Below are 17,500 nucleotides of genomic sequence, written 5' to 3' on the forward strand. Positions count from 1 at the left end.
ACAAAAGGTAAAGTCAACGCATGTGTTCTGTCAAGATTATATGAATGCTCATGTTAACCGGTGGCTTTGCATCCAGCAGGATGTGCGGAGTGTCGGGATGACAGGAAGATGGCAAACGGCGTTGGGAGTGAGTAATGTCGGCGCACTGACGTGATGTTGTCACTTGCTGGCTGCTAGCGGACAACTTGCACCGCAGCACAACCTGCAAGTCTGAAAGGCTGACACCTCTTTTTTTTTTTTTTTATAAACATGCCTGTGACTCCGTGCGTGAGTGTGCGTGTGGGCATGTGCGTGTGTGTACAGCTCTCAGCACTCCTATGAGTGCAAAGATTGCAGGTTGAGTTAGCATGCAAGAAAGATTAGGAATACAAGGCCTAAAGAATGGCACCACTTTTTATGTCTATAATTAGCTTCTTGTTTTGTCCCCTCATTTGCAGAACACAAGCTGCTTGTCATAGGACCAACAGAACCATGGTCCGTCAGGGAGAAGCTGTGTTTGGCCACATCTGTCATGAAGAGCGGAGACCAAAACTGGTATTTTTCCTTGTTGTACTTAAACCCTGCAGCCATGATTGCATTCAACATTATACGTTGTCAGTTATTATCACTTCTTGATTTAAGTTATGCATGCATTTACTTACAGCTGTGTGAAGTTGCCCCCCTCCCCCCTCCACCTTGTCAAAACATCCCCAAACCAGTCCCAATCGTTTGTGCTGCAAACATTTTTGATCCAACAATTACAGTTTTTATAGTACTAACACTTGTTAATAACTTAAAAACTATAATTAACATTCATTAATATTTAAAAACTATAATTGTTAGACACAAGCACGTACCCAGCACAGACCAGCACAACCGGATTGGACCAGTTTCGGAAGTTTTTGACATAGTTGGGGACTATTAATGACTAATAACATGTTAATTACATTTGAATAACATAAAACATTCATGACTTAAACGATAATAGTTAGTGGCAAAAAATACAGCACAAAGATATGGGACACGTTTGGGGTGATTTGGACAAATGGTGGGGCTGAATGACGTCACGAGTCAGAAAATGTATTTTAGAATAACTTACAAACCGTAACGGCCCAAAAAATGTTTGCAGCACAAACATAGCACAAACTATTTAGACACGTTTGGGGAGATTTTGACAAGGTGGGGTGGGGCAACTTCACACAGGTACAAGACACATACTCTCCATAATATGTAGCTCACTAGAAGCTGGGATGTAGAAAGTATATATATATATATATATCTGTGTTGGCCCTGTGATGAGGCGGCGACTTGTCCAGGGTGTACCCCGCCTTCCGCCCGAATGCAGTTGAGATAGGCTCCAGCAAACCCCGTGACCCCAAAAGGGACAAGCGGTAGAAAATGAATGGATGGATATATATATTAGGCCTGTCAAAGTTAACGCGATAACGCGTTAACTATACATTTCTTTTTAACCCTAAACACTAAAAAGACTAACTCTGTCTGCTTCTCCATAAAAAAGCTACCTCAAACAAACTGAATATAAAAATTAATGAGGAGCTCATTGAACAAGTACCTGAAGTCAAATATTTCGGCATAATCATGGACTATCAGCTGAATTTTAAAAGTCACATTAAGAAAATGTGTAAAACCCTGAAGGCAAACCTAGGCTGTTTTAAGATTATAAGACACTGCTTAACTCTCAGCTGTGCTTTTACTTTTATGAATTCAATGATTTTTTCACACATATCTTATGGCTTAACTACATGGTCCCAGGCACACCAGTCATCAATCAAGACCATTGAGTGTCTTTATAACCGCGCCTTGAAAGTTCTAGACAAGAAGAGTATACGATATCATCATTGCCAAATTTGAACCAAATACAATATTTTAAGTTTTACCAATTTTATTTTGTTACGCACAGTCAAAATGGTTTTTAAATGCTTGGATAACTCTGCTCCCCAATTGCTCTGCAAGGCAATTACAAGACTGCAAAGTGGTACCAGATCTACCACCCGAGCAATGTCAAAAGGCAACTGTTGTGTTCCATTCCGTAGAACATCTTTTGCCCAGACTGCCTTTTCAATAAAAGGACCACAACAATGGAACTCTTTACCGGACACTTTGAAAAGTATACCTGCACTTGTCACTTTCAAAAAACAAACAAAATTATGGCTAGTTGAGCAACAATCGTGTTCCCATGTTTAGTTTTTACAAATTTTTACTAATTGTTTTTTATCTAGTCTGCACTTTGTCCGTGTTATTATTATTATTATTGGCTTTTATCTAGTTTGCACTTTTCCTATTTTAATGATGTTGGATCTGTGTTGTTGTTGTTGGTGGGGACAAGTGTTGTAAATTAGCTTTGGCTACAAACTCTATGATGCATACATTGGATAACTGTTTCAGATGTCTATGTTTTTGTATCTGTCCCTATTTCAAATAAACCTCTATATATACTGTATATAAGGGCGATCATTTTTTTAACGCGCGATTAACGTTTTTGACCCTCGGCCCTGGCCCTGCGATGAGGTGGCGACTTGTCCAAGGTGTACCCTGCCTTCCGCCCGATTGTAGCTGAGATAGGCTCCAGCGCCCCCCGTGACCCCGAAGGGAATAAGCGCTAGAAAATGGATGGATGGATGGACCCTCGGCCCCTTCCGTAGTTTGGGGAAAAGTGTAGTGGCGTCCGGTTACTGTTGAGCCACAGGCACAAAAATAGCTAGAAGAACTGCACAAAGACAGGGGGACCTTATTGAAATCCATCCATCCATTCATTTTCTACTGCTTGTCCCTTTTGGGGGGTGCTGGAGCCTATCTCAGCTGCATACGGGCGGAAGGCGGCGTACACCCTGGACGAGTCGACCTTATTGAAATCTCAGATTCAAAACCATGGCAAGTCGTTCTCCGGACAAGACAATTTTACCTTCAATCGCCGTGAGACGACATCATTGGAGGGAACGCTGAGCGCACATTGCTGCTTGGAGTCAGGAGAAGCTTCACGTCCGTGTTTGAATTACAGTTAAGTGCATTGAAAACATAAAATGTCAATTGTTACTCAAACTGCTTTAGTAAGATGGAATACAAGCTGAGCAGAAACAAAGACGGTAGAGAGGACATCTAAAGTCACTTTTATCGGAGATTTTCGCCAAAACATGTCAAGTCTTTTCTCATACAAACCACACACGTACCCCGTCCGGTTGGCGGCTTCACAATAATAGCGCTACGCTTCACATTCGGTTTAACCAACAAAACAACGAAAAATCTAAATTCTTCAGAATTTTTTCTTTTGCTTTGCTTTTAACTTGTCCAAAATAAACTACTACTACTACTAACTTGTACAACATGTAAAGTACAGAATATCAGAAACATTTAATTATGTAGAAAAAATATCACCTAACATTTGACAATCAAAGCATGATCGTAACAATCCACATTTTGTGTTAATAATGCGTGAAACCGCTATCTTAACATGGAAGTGTAGCTCCTCTCCTCTAAATGCAAGTGCTCCTAAAGCAGGAATACAACTTCCGTACACCTACACAATAGAAAATCTGGCAAGACACCACCGCGCTGCAAGTATTTTTTAAAATTCTCTTTAAAAATGTGTTTATATCCTTTTCGTGTTGAGCTGTTTCAAAAAGCATAATGTTTAAAAACATTTAAGTAAAGCAAATTAATTGTCCAGTCATGGTATTAAAAACTTTAAAAATGATGTGTCTAGGGTACACTTATTAATGATGAAAAACTACATCTTTCTGCGATTAATAGCAAATAATTTTGAGTTAACTGTGCACAAAGCGATTATCGCAATTAAATATTTTAATTGTTTGAAAGCCCTAATATATATAGATGTGTGTGTGTGTGTATATATATATATATATATATATATATATATATATATATATATATATACACATACATACACGTATGTGTGTGTATATACATATGTCTGTGTGTGTGTGTGTATGTATGTATATATACATATATATATATATATATATATATATATATATATATATATATATATATATATATATATATATATATATATATATATATATATATATATATGAAGCTGGGATTGAACCAGGTACCCTCAAGTTACTGGCACGGCCGCTCTACCAACGGAGCCATGCCGTACATAACATAACATACATATATATACAGGGTTTCCCCTTGATGTAATTGAATGTAGCGGACCGCCACAGCCTTTTTATTACCGCCAAACCTTGAAAATAAGTTTTTTTTACTTGAAAACAAATTAAAGTGATATAATTTATTGTAGCCCTCAGAAGAAATTACACATCGTCCAACACTGTTTTTAACTTTTATTACCAATCTTAGGATAACAAATGGCACAATTCCAAAAGGTTTTACCTCCTGTGTACACACTTTCGTCTCTGTGAGTCTGCACTTCCCCGCAGGACACACAACAACATTTCCTCATTCTCCGCCAATCACCTTTCAGGCACGGACGATGTGTTTGCAAACACGGGAAAAACTGACATTAAATCCAAACCACACGAACATAAAACATTAACATTAGCTGGACGTTATAGTATGAATTTATATATATATAGCCTATTATTTGTGCACTATTGAAATGTACTGAAAACCTGACCACCGAAAAAAGATTGTGATTATCGAAAGCAGTGCGGATCGGATTTAAACAAGTCGCACGTCATTGTCTAGAGCGTTGTCAGCATGTCTGCGATGTAGACGTAACCAGACATACCCATGGACAGCGATCTACAAAATGTGCAAATATTAAGAGGACAATGGCGGCTTTCAAGAAGACAAAGTTCCACTAGAGCAGTGCGAGGCAAGAGTGACGTCATGCTTGCTGTAGCTCTCTTCTTTCGTCAGGGACATCGAAGGACAGAAGTTAAGAGTCTCTAAACACAACTACATTTTCTAATAACACCAGAAGAAGATTATATTTTTTGCAAGTAGTTTTTAATTAAAAAAGTCATTAAGTCTCTAGAATGACGCTTGAAAATTTCTGAAAGCACCGTTTTTTCCGGAGGATAAGTCGCTCCGGAGTATAAGTCGCACCGGCCGAAAATGCATAATAAAGAAGGAAAAAAACATATATAAGTCGCACTGGAGTATAACTCGCATTTTTTGGGGACATTTATTTGATAAAACCCAATCCAAGAATAGACATTTGAAAGGCAATTTAAAATAAATAAAGAATAGTGAACAACAGGCTGAATAAGTGTACGTTATATGACGCATAAATAACCAACTGAGAACGTGCCTGGTATGTTAACGTAACATATTATGGTAAGAGTCATTCAAATAACTATAACATATAGAACATGCTATACGTTTACCAAACAATCTGTCACTCCTAATCGCTAAATCCGATGAAATCTTATACCTCTAGTCTCTTACGTGAATGAGCTAAATAATATTATTTGATATTTTACGGTAATGTGTTAATAATTTCACACATAAGTCGCTCCTGAGTATAAGTCGCACTCCCGGCCAATCTATGAAAAAAACTGCGACTTATAGTCCGAAAAATACGGTACACTGTACAATAAGCAACAACAATTGAAAATATGGCACAACATTTTAAAAATATAACTTAATACTAATTAATAATAACAGATGGGGACGGCGTGGCGAAGTTGGTAGAGTGGCCGTGCTAGCAATCGGAGGGTTGCTGGTTACTGGGGTTCAATCCCCACCTTCTACCGTTGTGTCCATGGGCAAGACACTTCACCCTTGCTCCTGATGGGTGCTGGTTTCGCCTTGCATGGCACCTCCCGCCATCAGTGTGTGAATGTGTGTGTGAATGGGTGAATGTGGAAATACTGTCAAAGTGCTTTGAGTACCTTGAAGGTAGAAAAGCGCTATACAAGTATAACCCATTTATCATTTATTTGTTTTTAAATGTATGTATACATTTTTTAAAATTGTTTTTATCCAATCCATTTGACTTTATTTATATAGCACATTTTATAAAACAAACGGTTCACAAAGTTCTGCACAGGAGTTAAAACACAATTATGGTGACCACGGCCATTACCACGCCCCCATCACAACAGGTATCTCGGCAGCAACATATGTTGCTCCAAAACCTGTATGTACCTTTCAGCATTAATGGCGCCTTCACAGATGTGTAAGTTACCCATGTCTTTGGCACAAATACACCCCCATACCATCACAGATGCTGGCTTTTTAACTTTGCGTCTATAACAATCCGGGTGGTTCTTTTCCTCTTTGGTCCGGAGGACACGACGTCAACAGTTTCTAAAAACAATTTGAAATGTGGACTCGTCAGACCACAGAACACTTTTCCACTTTGTATCAGTCCATCTTAGATGAGCTCAGGCCCAGCGAAGCCGACAGCGTTTCTGGGTGTTGTTGATAAACGGTTTTCGCCTTGCATAGGAGAGTTTTAACTTGCACTTACAGATGTAGCGACCAACTGTAGTTACTGACAGTGGGTTTCTGAAGTGTTCCTGAGCCCATGTGGTGATATCCTTTACACACTGATGTCGCTTGTTGATGCAGTACAGCCTGAGGGATCGAAGGTCACAGGCTTAGCTGCTTACGTGCAGTGATTTCTCCAGATTCTCTGAACCCTTTGATGATATTACGGACCGTAGATGGTGAAATCCTTAAATTCCTTGCAATAGCTGGTTGAGAAAGGTTTTTCTTAAACTGTTCAACAATTTGCTCACACATTTGTTGACAAAGTGGTGACCCTCGCCCCATCCTTGTTTGTGAATGACTGAGCATTTCATGGAATCTACTTTTATACCCAATCATGGCACCCACCTGTTCTCAATTTGCCTGTTCACCTGTGGGATGTTCCAAATAAGTGTTTGATGAGCATTCCTCAACTTTATCAGTATTTATTGCCACCTTTCTCACCTTCTTTGTCACGTGTTGCTGGCTATCAAATTCTAAAGTTAATGATTATTTGCAAAAAAAAAAAATGTTTATCAGTTTGAACATCAAATATGTAGTCTTTGTAGCATATTCAACTGAATATGGGTTGTGAATGATTTGCAAATCATTGTATTCCGTTTATATTTACATCTAACACAATTTCCCAACTCATATGGAAACGGGGTTTGTATTAAAACGAGTGGAGCTGTTAAGTTATGGAAATAACCTTTCAAGAAAAAACAGTTGCATTGGCATGAGAAAAAAAAATCTTAAAATTGCTGTTTTTTAACATACTAATACTAATAATACTAATAAGTAATATGAGAAAAAAACAATATATTTGTAATTACTGTAAAAAAAAAACTTTAATCTGACAAGAATTAAGTCTATTACAATTTTTGTGTAATTAAGTCATTTTAACGAGTGAATGTCAAAGAGATCGGCAGCAATATCGTCTTTCAATACAACACATTTTGAGGTTTCATAATAAGTCAAAATGTCATTGGAATTTCAATTTCAATATCAACACGTTTTAACTTTGCAGGGTCTCTGTCAGCCGAGCCATCAAACCATTTGCAGAACCCGGGCGACCACCTGACTGGTTCTCGCAAAAGGCAAGAACTAAAATATTGTCCATTACAAAAAACTAATGTATCATATTTTGCACCATTTTTGTACTTTATAATTGACTCCACTCTCTTGTTCCCAGCACTGTGCCTCAAAATACTCTGAGCTACTGGAAAACACTGACGCCCCAAAGTGAGTGAAGTTAAAACAAGCAAAGGCTTAAACTGTTTGATGCCCACATCGAAACTATTTTCCTACACAACAAGGCTTCCGTGTCATTTGCAGGAGGAAGCGAGGCGAGAGAGGGGAGGTGGTTGAGACAGTGGGGGACGTGATAGTTCGCAGGCTGACAGCTCAGAGGATTGATGAATTAAAGAAGTTGATCAAGCAAACCCAAGAGGAACACAGGTATATGGTCATGGAAATACTGTAGAAATAAGGTATATGAGCATGGATATACTATGTATGTATAAGGTGTATGAGAATGGGTTATATATATATATATATATATATATATATATATATATATATATATATATATATATATATATATATATATATATATATATATAGAGTATGGATATCCTGTGTATACAAGGCATATGAGCATGGATATCCTGTGTATATGAGGATGGGTATATTGTATTTACATAGTATATGAGAATGGGTGTAATGTGTATACATAAGGTATTTGAACATGGCTATACTGTGTATTATAAGGTATGAGCATGGATATACTGTGTATATATAAGGCATATAAACATAAGTATATACAGTATAAGGCATATGAGCAAGGGCTATACTGTATACAGTATATAAGGTATATGAAAATGGGTATACTGTTACTATATATATATATATATATATATATATATATATATATATATATATATATATACATACAAACAATATAAACACTTTGAAGCATTTTACTGCGTTTGTAATGTGTTTCCAACCTGCAGGACGCTGAAAAGGGAGTCTGAACTCATTCAAGCTGGTCATCTGGACTCCAAACTGGAAGAATTATGGAAGGAAATTCAGCGGTAATAAAGCTTCGTACAAGACGTTTGTTAATGACACATGCCACACCATTAGGTACAAAAGTATATTTTGCGTTTCAGGAAACAGAAGCAGGAAGAAGAAGAAGCAGAGTTAAAAAGGAAAAGCACAGATGCTGCCTATCAGGGTATCAGCTTTACTTCAAACTGTCTAGTATCTACAATATCTATTCACAATACCTAAGAAAGTGATGTCTCTTTCAGCCAGACAGGTAGCAAAGAACATACCTCGGCGTGTGGCGGGGGCTATCATGCATTCACCGTCTGGTTGTAACTCACCTAGCGTGGAGTTTTCATCCGGTGATCCTCTACCGTGTTTGACTGCGGATTTTCCCTGCACAAAAGATGTAAGTGCTTGAGATAACGTGTGACATCCCTTAAAGCAGTGCTCACCAACCTTCACCAACCAAGATCCCTGGTTTCTGTCATGAACCAAGGCAACATTTTTCTATTTTTTCATTCGGTAGAAAGGTTTATCAATCAATCAATCAATCAATCAATGTTTATTTATATAGCCCTAAATCACAAGTGTCTCAAAGGGCTGTTAAAAAAACAGTTATTCATATTTGAAGGCAACACTTTGTGTTATTAGTTATTAATATCAACATTTCAGATTTTTCTAATTATGCTTCTGTTTTTTTATTTACCGGTAAATGTATTTCTACTATGTTCTGCAGGCTTGTCAAAAAACAAGCCACTCTTTGGACACGTTTGCTTTTATAGCTCTTTGTCAGAGTTGAGTTTAGCTTGTTATTTTCCTGTCTCAATCAAAGGATAGAGAGTGTTAACGCGGCTGGAACTAATTGATGTGTTACAACTCTCCACCTTAGCGCAATGATTTTTTTGGGGAGATGCACATCACGTAACACACATTTGCAGGGCAAGGCTGAACTCGATACTGAAACCACCAAAATGCAACAAAATGCTAAACTGTAGATATGCGATGCATACGAGCGTATTTAAGGGTCAAAGTGTGTGCCTGTTGACAGGTCTGTGTTTATTGTTCTTAATATTTTTGGGATTTACTCGTAAAGTCCCAAAAATGTACAGGCAAATTGCGATCAACAGGTGACCCTTAATTTAAAGCATCACAGTTATTGTATGACTTAGTCCTACCTGGGAATAGGTACCTTTCAAATTTGAACCAATCTGGTACCAATTCCCGGTATGTAGTATATGATACCGGTACTCAACGGTGCCAATTTTTAGTAATTTTGTTTTTGATCATGTGGTAATGAATGTTCACTTGTTTAATAATAATACAAAAATAATGTATTTAACAGTGAGCTGGTAAGGATAACTGCTGTCTAGTTGTTATATCTTGCTTTCTTACACTTCTGAGTCTCATTTGCAAGTATGCATTCATTTCATATTGTTCTAGGTGTGTTGCCATTGTCAGGAAGTAGTCTATTGGTATTAAGTTGAATGTGCCAGTTTTGTCTTTTGTTAAACCCTACAAAGTGTTCATACTGCAAGTATTGTACTTATTACACACCAGCTGTTTGATTATAATGTGCATCTTACAGTAGTTGTAGTTTTGATTACCATATTTGGAGGCGATGAAATCTGCATGTAAAATTGCTAAGTATATTAGCATCGAGCTAGCGCATTTTGAAAAGTGGTGCCTTACTTTTGAGTGGTCCCTATAAGGCATAGAAAATTGTAACATCTACTTTCAAAATATGGCACCGTTTGAGTTTACGTGATTCAGTACCCGGTGGTAAACACAGAATTTGGCCTGTACTTTTTTGGTGTGCATCCCTTTGTCCTACCAGACACTCATTTTTTTCTGTCTTTTTTGTCTTTAGGCTTCAGGATCTTCCAGGTTGTTGTCATTTGCAGACTCTTCTGGCTCCTGTAACGAGAACCCCTCCTTTGTGGATGACCCCACTCAAAGGAAGCTCTTGGCCCAGCGAGGCACTCCGCCTCCTTCGCCACTGCTCTCTGAACTACTGAAGAAAGGCAACATCTTGGCAACAACATCCAGGCTGGTAAGCTGAGGGAGGAAAATGTTCAAATACATTACAGTGGTACCTTGGTTTTCGTACAATTCCATTTTCTACAAACTAGTCCGTTGGCCCGCGTATCATTCTGCGGAATCATGCGGCCACACTTTGATAAAGAAGATGAAAAACACTATTGAATTCAAAATCCACGTGACTCTCCTCTGCCTGACTCTTCCGCTCATCGCCAACAAGAGTAATCAATAAAGATAAAAGTGATGTAAAATGTTCATTTATCCATTTTATTCATCATTTAGGTATTGCATTTTTTCTGCATGTCAAACATATTTTATTCTTCATGAAATGTGTTTTGTGTTAATATTTTTGGGTGTCTAGAGCAAATTAGTTTGTTTTACATGATTTTAATTTCAAAAATTGCTCTGGTTTTTGTACGATTCAGTCTTCGTCTGACTTTTTGGAAGGAATGATTAACAAAAACAGAGCTACTGCTGCATATTTATGTCATCATTTGTAAAGACAAATGTGTTGACAGACTGGAGAGCGTGACATGTCTACTGGTAATATGACAGCAGCACATGACTTGCCGCTCGCTCTGCCCTGTCAACCCTTCTCTCCTGCATCAGGTACAAATGCACTCACCGGATACTTAAAAAACTGCATTCATATTGATTATGACTCTTGTGTATATAATCCAACACAAGTTCCCTTCCATTATTGCGATGAGAATGTTGTTACCTTCATACCAGGTGCTCCCATGTTGTCTCGTCTCCTGGAGACGGGTCCCAACCAATTCTCTGCCCAGTTAGGCTTCATGGTCAGCACTGATTCTACCTGTGGCACCACTACGGCCCCTGTGAAGACTGTTGCCTCAGCATGCTCAGGTTTCACCCTTTACTTTGACACTTCAGACCATCTGTTCCTCCAAAACAGGTGTTTTTCAATGATAGAATATTGACGGTGTCAATCACGTGCAGATGTGGATGTGATGGTGCCCTCAGCGTCCCTTGTGCGCCAGCATCCGGCTCCAGGTGTTAAAATATCAGAGCTGAGCGAGGAGGATGTGACAGTTTCTTACATGGGAGATGAACTAGACCTGAAGACAGTGGGGGACATCATCGCCATCATTGAGGACAAGGTGCTAAAAAATGACAAGCCGTGCATACACTGGAGATGCCCGATATTGTCTTTTCTTATACCAATATACCGATACTGTCCAACCCTTCATTTCGATACATGCAGCAAGTCAGGGCGCATCTAGTGTATTGAATGAACACATCATGCTATCCCAGTTTGTGAAAAATAAGACAAATATTGTAGGGTATAAATAAGAAGCCTTATTTATTTTCAACATTTTGTCTCAACAAAATAGTCATTAAAAATAACGATCTCTCAACAAGTAAGACAAGTTAGTCTTCTGAACAAATTCACAAATAAGAACCCACTTTAAAAAAAGGGAAAAAAATAATTTGTTTGTGGTATCTGTAAAAAACCCAAAACCAATGCAAAATATGAATCACCGGACTAAAACCACCAGACCGCCAGCCATTTCTCATTATTTTGCTGCAGAAATGCCATGTATGACTCAAACTGATCCTTCCCTTGATATTAGATTAGAACTTCAGTATTAAAGAGGCCTCACTCCCCCCTTGCACAACCAGCGATTTAGACATTGCATATTTACAATTCGCAGGCGAAACTCAAATATACATCCAGATCGCGGACATACTAGCTAGCAAGCTTGTTGCTCTGTGAGGTTATCAGTCGCGTGCCAAAATCCAGGCGATATATGAAACCTGATAATACCGATATATCGGATATTTATTCCAATTAGGGCTGCAACAATTCATTGATTAAACCGATTAATTTGATTTGAAAAAAGCATCGATTTGTATTTTGTTGTTTCGATAATTTCTTTAATGAGTAAAATAAGCAGACATTATATTGCTCCAGTGCACACAAGAGCAGTGCGCTTATTGGTGATCTAGTTTGCGCTGCTGGTGATGTGGCCTGTGTGTGTGTGTGGTAAGAGGGGCAGGAGGAGTGGAGTGCGATTAAAAAAAAAAAAAAAAGATGGCTAAAAAGGCTAAGTGGAAAAATAGCAAAGAGCTCAGAGAAGATGAAAGGTTGTGCGATAATTTGCATTGTCAAACAGCTGGCATTCCACAATAGCACTACATCAATGATACATTACTAGAAATCATTCTGCATATTTAAGAGCAGCAAACAAGCAGCAACAAGGTAGAAGTCTATGTTGGAAGGTAAAGCCATCTTATATGTTTCACTTGTACAACAAATTTTTTATTCAAACACGTCAGGACATGTTAGCATCTACAGTTTGAATGTTAATACTAACAAGTTGTTTGTCCAAAAATCCAAACACCCCTCCTCCAATTAATACCTTTTATTAATGTGTAAATGTAAATTGTTGAATATATTGTCAATCACTTTATCATACTGTACTTTATCAGAGTATTTTTGTTTAGTTTGGTTATTTATTATCTATTACATGGTTCATGTTCATCTTTAAAAAAAACTTTTAAACTTGTTTTGATGTCGTATAGTGTTGGTCCTGTTGGAAAAGTTCAATTTATGTGCTTTAATAATAAGACAAAATAAAGTTAATTAGAAAAACCCTTGTTTACTTCAACTATTCTTCCTAAAAGTCTCATTGAGGATAGAAAATGTGTGTTATTCAATTACTCGATTAATCGAACAAACTACTCGACAGATTACTTAATTACTAAAAAGTGGGAAATCTGTAGCCCTAATGGCAATATCGCATCTCTAGTACAGAGTATATTTTTAAAGCGTTGAGGTAATTAGTGGTTATAAAAGTATACCTTCTTCTACAGGCTGCAGATGCTTTAGATGCAGCCGCAGTAGAGGCTGCTCTCTTCCTGTGCGAAGAGAACGGCCACACACTTCCCGGCGCCTGGCAGGCCGAGTCCTTCCACACTCTAGAGGCTCACCGCTCAGGGTCCACGAGTGTCCCGCCGTCCTCATTTCTCTCTAGTCTGACAGGGAAGACAGAAGACTTGGATGTTGAAAGCCAAACTTCAGCTTCTGCATGCAGCAGGCAGGATAACTGCGAAGCCGCAACCCCGGCAGGACTTAGCAGCATTCTGCCCACCTCCTTGACCTCATGCAATTCCAGGGACTTGGCGCGCTGCCAGAGCGGAGCACCTGCAAAGCCCGAGGCTATGAGAGACGCAGGAGAGACGGTGCACCATAAAAGCTACATTTCTTTGGAAGAGAAGTGGGCTCAGCAAAGACCTGATAACCCCTGTGAAGGTACACTGAGGGTGTTCAACTACACTGCATCAAACTGAGGGCAGTTTCTTATATTTTGACAGTCAACATAAACATTCGGAAGTGTTAATATGATGCTGCGCCCTTCAACAAACAATAATGAAGATTTTAACTTAATACATCTCCAAACTGAGGATATTGTTTTTGATAAGCGCTTGTATTGGATTTCATTTAAAAGTGCAGGTGTATGTATGTTAAAGAGTACATTTATTTGCAGAATCAGCAGTAAAAGACTGCCCAGTGACAGAAAGCCATGAGACGGTAAATAACACATCCACTGTACTGTTGTGCTGGAAGCCATGTTTGATACCCACCCATCTTTGCAGGAGATGGAGGAGGAGAGTAAAATAAGTGTCGCCAGCACAGAAAAAGCCTCAGGGACTAATGTGGATAATGAGGTCAATGGGCCAGAAGATGATGAGGACGACGACGACGATGAGGAAGAAGATGATGGAGACGAGGTGGAGGAGTTCTCGTCAGAGGCTGATGGCGAGATGGAGATGGAGCGTGCAGCCAGCGAGAGTGAGGACGCATGCAGCCTCCACACTGCTTCATCATCGCTGCAGCTCCACGCCATGGCCGACTCCATCCCTAGCAGCCCTGCCTCATCACTGTTGTGAGCGAGCACACACACACACACACACACACACACACACACACACATGCACACACTTGCAAAACGGTGGTTCTGTTTCATGACCATAACTGTTTTGTGTTTGTAGCTCCATGTGCAGTGAGGACCTGGAGGCTCTGCAGGCTCACAAAATCTGGAAGAAGGCCATCATGTTGGTTTGGCGGGCAGCAGCCAATCACAGGTCAGAATATTGAAGCATTACCAAAATCAGAGTAGGCTGTCATGCATGACCTCACTTTGAACTGTGCGTGTATGTCTTTTTTTTGTGACCAGCCTCATTGTTGAGGTTAATAAAAGAACAGTAAGTCATCATTCGTTTCGCTGGAGGTTGTAGATTTTAATGTTCGGCAAGGGTTAACTTCTTTTTACACTTGTGTGACAAGAATGTTACTAAATTATATGCTTTAGGGCATTGTAGTGGTGTGATTCCACTTTACCACTTCATCAATAAATACTAATCTCTTGTGTCTAAATGATACAAACTAGTTTCATTCATTCCTATAATAAATTATTTTTTTTAAATATGACTGACCAGAATCCTTTAACAGATTGAGAGACATCTTAAGAAGACTCAACTTTTTTCCATTAAGTCATTTTTTTAAGGCCAACAGCTTACTTAAGTCAAGTGATTGTTCCATGCCTCACATTTCTTTATATTTCTATCACATGTAGATATGCAAATGTCTTCCTTCAACCAGTGACAGAAGAAATTGCACCAGGATATCATAGCATTGTGCACAGGTAAGTAAGTGCAACTATTATTACTACATTCAAGAGGCCCAGTTTAGGTTTATGGTTAGGAACCGTAAATCCTTATCTGGATTTTGTTTCTGTTGTGTTCACACTGTTAGCGACAGTAATTGCACTAATAAATAGAAAAACAACGCACACTGACCTGTCTAGTACTGCTTAGTGTTGGTGAAGTGTTCTGGTTGTACAGGCCCATGGACCTGGCCACCATCAAGAAGAACATCGAGAGCGGTTCCATGCGAACCACGGCTGAGTTCCAGCGGGACATCATGCTGATGTTTCAGAACGCCGTCATGTACAACAGCCTGGATCACGACGTGTACCACATGGCCGTGGAGATGCAGCGAGACGTCCTGGAGCAGATCCAGCAGTTTCTGGCCACCCAGCTCATCATGGAGACCTCAGAGTCCGGAATAAGTGCCAAGAACCTGAGGGGCCGTGAGGGTCTGCGGAGGCAGGACTCCACTGACAAGGTAGTATGCTGGAATTTTTGACATAAGATTAGAATGTGATGTTGTTCTTCAAATTGCAGGCTTTGTCCTAATATTTCGTTTTTGTGTTTTCAATCAACACTTCAAAATCTCATAAACTCATAGCAACATAGATAACGCTTAGATGAACTTTGCATTATCTTCAACTCCCAGAGCTGATGTATGTTTGCTTCTTACAGGACACATTCTCCATGTCCTCTCCTGCTTTTCTGCTATCACTCTTTGTAAGTACCCACCTTCAAAACACACAAAAATACACGCATTAAAAAAACTAAATAAAATCACTCTTTGGGACACCTCCTCAGTAAAAAGCAATGTTTAACAATTACATGGTCGTGCAGTTATATGTGATTGGCTGGTGTGAGACATCCTGAAATTTGGGGTTGTCAAATTTAATACGCATTAATCCATCATAATTTTTATTCAGATTTAACATTTTAACGCAATTAACCAATCTAGAGTGCAGAGTGAATTGAATTCCCCGAAACGTCTCTGTCAATGCATCGTGGGCAGTTTGCATGTGCAGTTGATCTGGTAGTGACAGGCTGATGGAGGACCATAAACTGCACTTTGGCCTTGTCATGGGAAATGATATACAAAAACAGTCGACAAAGTATTATACACACAGCCAGTGAGTAAAGAGTAACAAAAAACAGACATTTTTGTCAACATGGACATGTTAAAAGTGATTAATCCACCATGTGAAGTGCAAATCTCTTTGCTCATGCAAAATTAAACACAATTAAACATTTGTTCTGATTAATTTATCCACTGCAACCCGTGATTAATCTTATTAAACATTTTAATCGTTTGACAGTAACACTTAAAACAGACTTAAATTTGCTGTCTTTTCTCCGTTTGTGTAGGATGGAGGCACCAGAGGGCGCCGGTGTGCCATTGAAGCTGACCTTAAAATGAAGAAGTGAACAAAAACCTCTGAACAGTGGTAAAAGTGGTACTGTAATACTTCCAAGAAACAAACTGAAAAGATTCCCCCTCCGCGTCATATGTGTGGCGTAATCCTCAATGTGCTCTTCATTTTCCGAGCAGCAGCAGACTGATGTGGGGAAGCTCCTATCTTGCAGAAATGGATTACATGTAATCCCAGATTACAAAAGGGGATTCCGAATGAGTTGGTCAAAAGCTTGCAATTGCTGCACATCACTCTGAGCCTTCTCACAGGCCAGTACATCAGGTTCTAGAAATGAACTTAAAAATGTTTCTCCAAGCCTCAAAATCAATTAAACCAGGCAGGTCCACATTAGTGGTGGGCTGTGAAAAATGCACTAGAGTGTAATGACAATGATGTGTGTGACAACAGGCGCCAAAGAGTGATTTGCGTAACTTTTTGGTAGTCTGCACTATAAAAATGTTGCAAAGAATGGTAGAACAAATATTTTTGTTTCCTAATTTTAACAATCTTGAAATAATTTTGAATAATGTATATTTTGTGGTTGTTTTGAGCCTACCTAACTATGTTTTAGTGGAAGCGTATTGTGGATATTTTCTCTGTTAACTGTGTTTTGTGGCTGTGACAATATTGGAATCCATACTTTTAAACAATAAATGTATTTGCTTGTATTCTTTTTTGATTGTCATTAGGTGCTATAGAGTTAAACTATTGCAACTGAGTATGTTTATTTTAGACAAAAGCAATATCCAGTACTGCACTCTTTCCTTTAGACCAGGGGTTCTTAACCTTTTTTACCTTGGGGCCCGGGTCCCAGTCAAATATTAATCCTGAATTAGTCATTTTACACTGGAATTTGATTGTATTCAATAATTATACCTAACATTATTAGTGGACCCCGACTTAAACAAGTTGAAAAACTTATTCGGGTG

General features: G+C 38.9%; 1 protein-coding gene across 2 annotated transcripts in view; it reads left to right on the forward strand.

Annotated features, from left to right (window-relative positions):
* LOC133650881 (bromodomain-containing protein 8-like) overlaps window positions 1-17,233 on the forward strand; it is a 17,624-nt gene extending 391 nt beyond the window's left edge. The window contains exons 1-21 of one of the 2 annotated variants that reach the window (XM_062048617.1): window positions 1-7; window positions 77-127; window positions 438-534; window positions 7,430-7,499; window positions 7,595-7,644; window positions 7,738-7,860; window positions 8,415-8,495; window positions 8,574-8,638; window positions 8,715-8,857; window positions 10,319-10,501; window positions 11,007-11,097; window positions 11,221-11,355; window positions 11,449-11,609; window positions 13,327-13,765; window positions 14,001-14,044; window positions 14,110-14,399; window positions 14,506-14,598; window positions 15,090-15,158; window positions 15,358-15,640; window positions 15,838-15,882; window positions 16,525-17,233. The exon at window positions 1-7 is cut by the window's left edge and continues 391 nt beyond it. In XM_062048617.1, the coding sequence (XP_061904601.1) occupies window positions 109-127; window positions 438-534; window positions 7,430-7,499; window positions 7,595-7,644; window positions 7,738-7,860; window positions 8,415-8,495; window positions 8,574-8,638; window positions 8,715-8,857; window positions 10,319-10,501; window positions 11,007-11,097; window positions 11,221-11,355; window positions 11,449-11,609; window positions 13,327-13,765; window positions 14,001-14,044; window positions 14,110-14,399; window positions 14,506-14,598; window positions 15,090-15,158; window positions 15,358-15,640; window positions 15,838-15,882; window positions 16,525-16,584 (2,541 nt within the window). In that variant the 5' untranslated portion in view covers window positions 1-7; window positions 77-108 and the 3' untranslated portion in view covers window positions 16,585-17,233. The remainder of the gene's footprint in view (window positions 8-76; window positions 128-437; window positions 535-7,429; window positions 7,500-7,594; window positions 7,645-7,737; window positions 7,861-8,414; window positions 8,496-8,573; window positions 8,639-8,714; window positions 8,858-10,318; window positions 10,502-11,006; window positions 11,098-11,220; window positions 11,356-11,448; window positions 11,610-13,326; window positions 13,766-14,000; window positions 14,045-14,109; window positions 14,400-14,505; window positions 14,599-15,089; window positions 15,159-15,357; window positions 15,641-15,837; window positions 15,883-16,524) is intronic. The other variant, XM_062048616.1, reaches the window with a different exon arrangement.
* Window positions 17,234-17,500: the final 267 nt, after the last annotated feature.

Source organism: Entelurus aequoreus, linkage group LG05, assembly GCF_033978785.1.
Source record: "Entelurus aequoreus isolate RoL-2023_Sb linkage group LG05, RoL_Eaeq_v1.1, whole genome shotgun sequence".
Classification (NCBI taxonomy): domain Eukaryota; kingdom Metazoa; phylum Chordata; class Actinopteri; order Syngnathiformes; family Syngnathidae; genus Entelurus; species Entelurus aequoreus.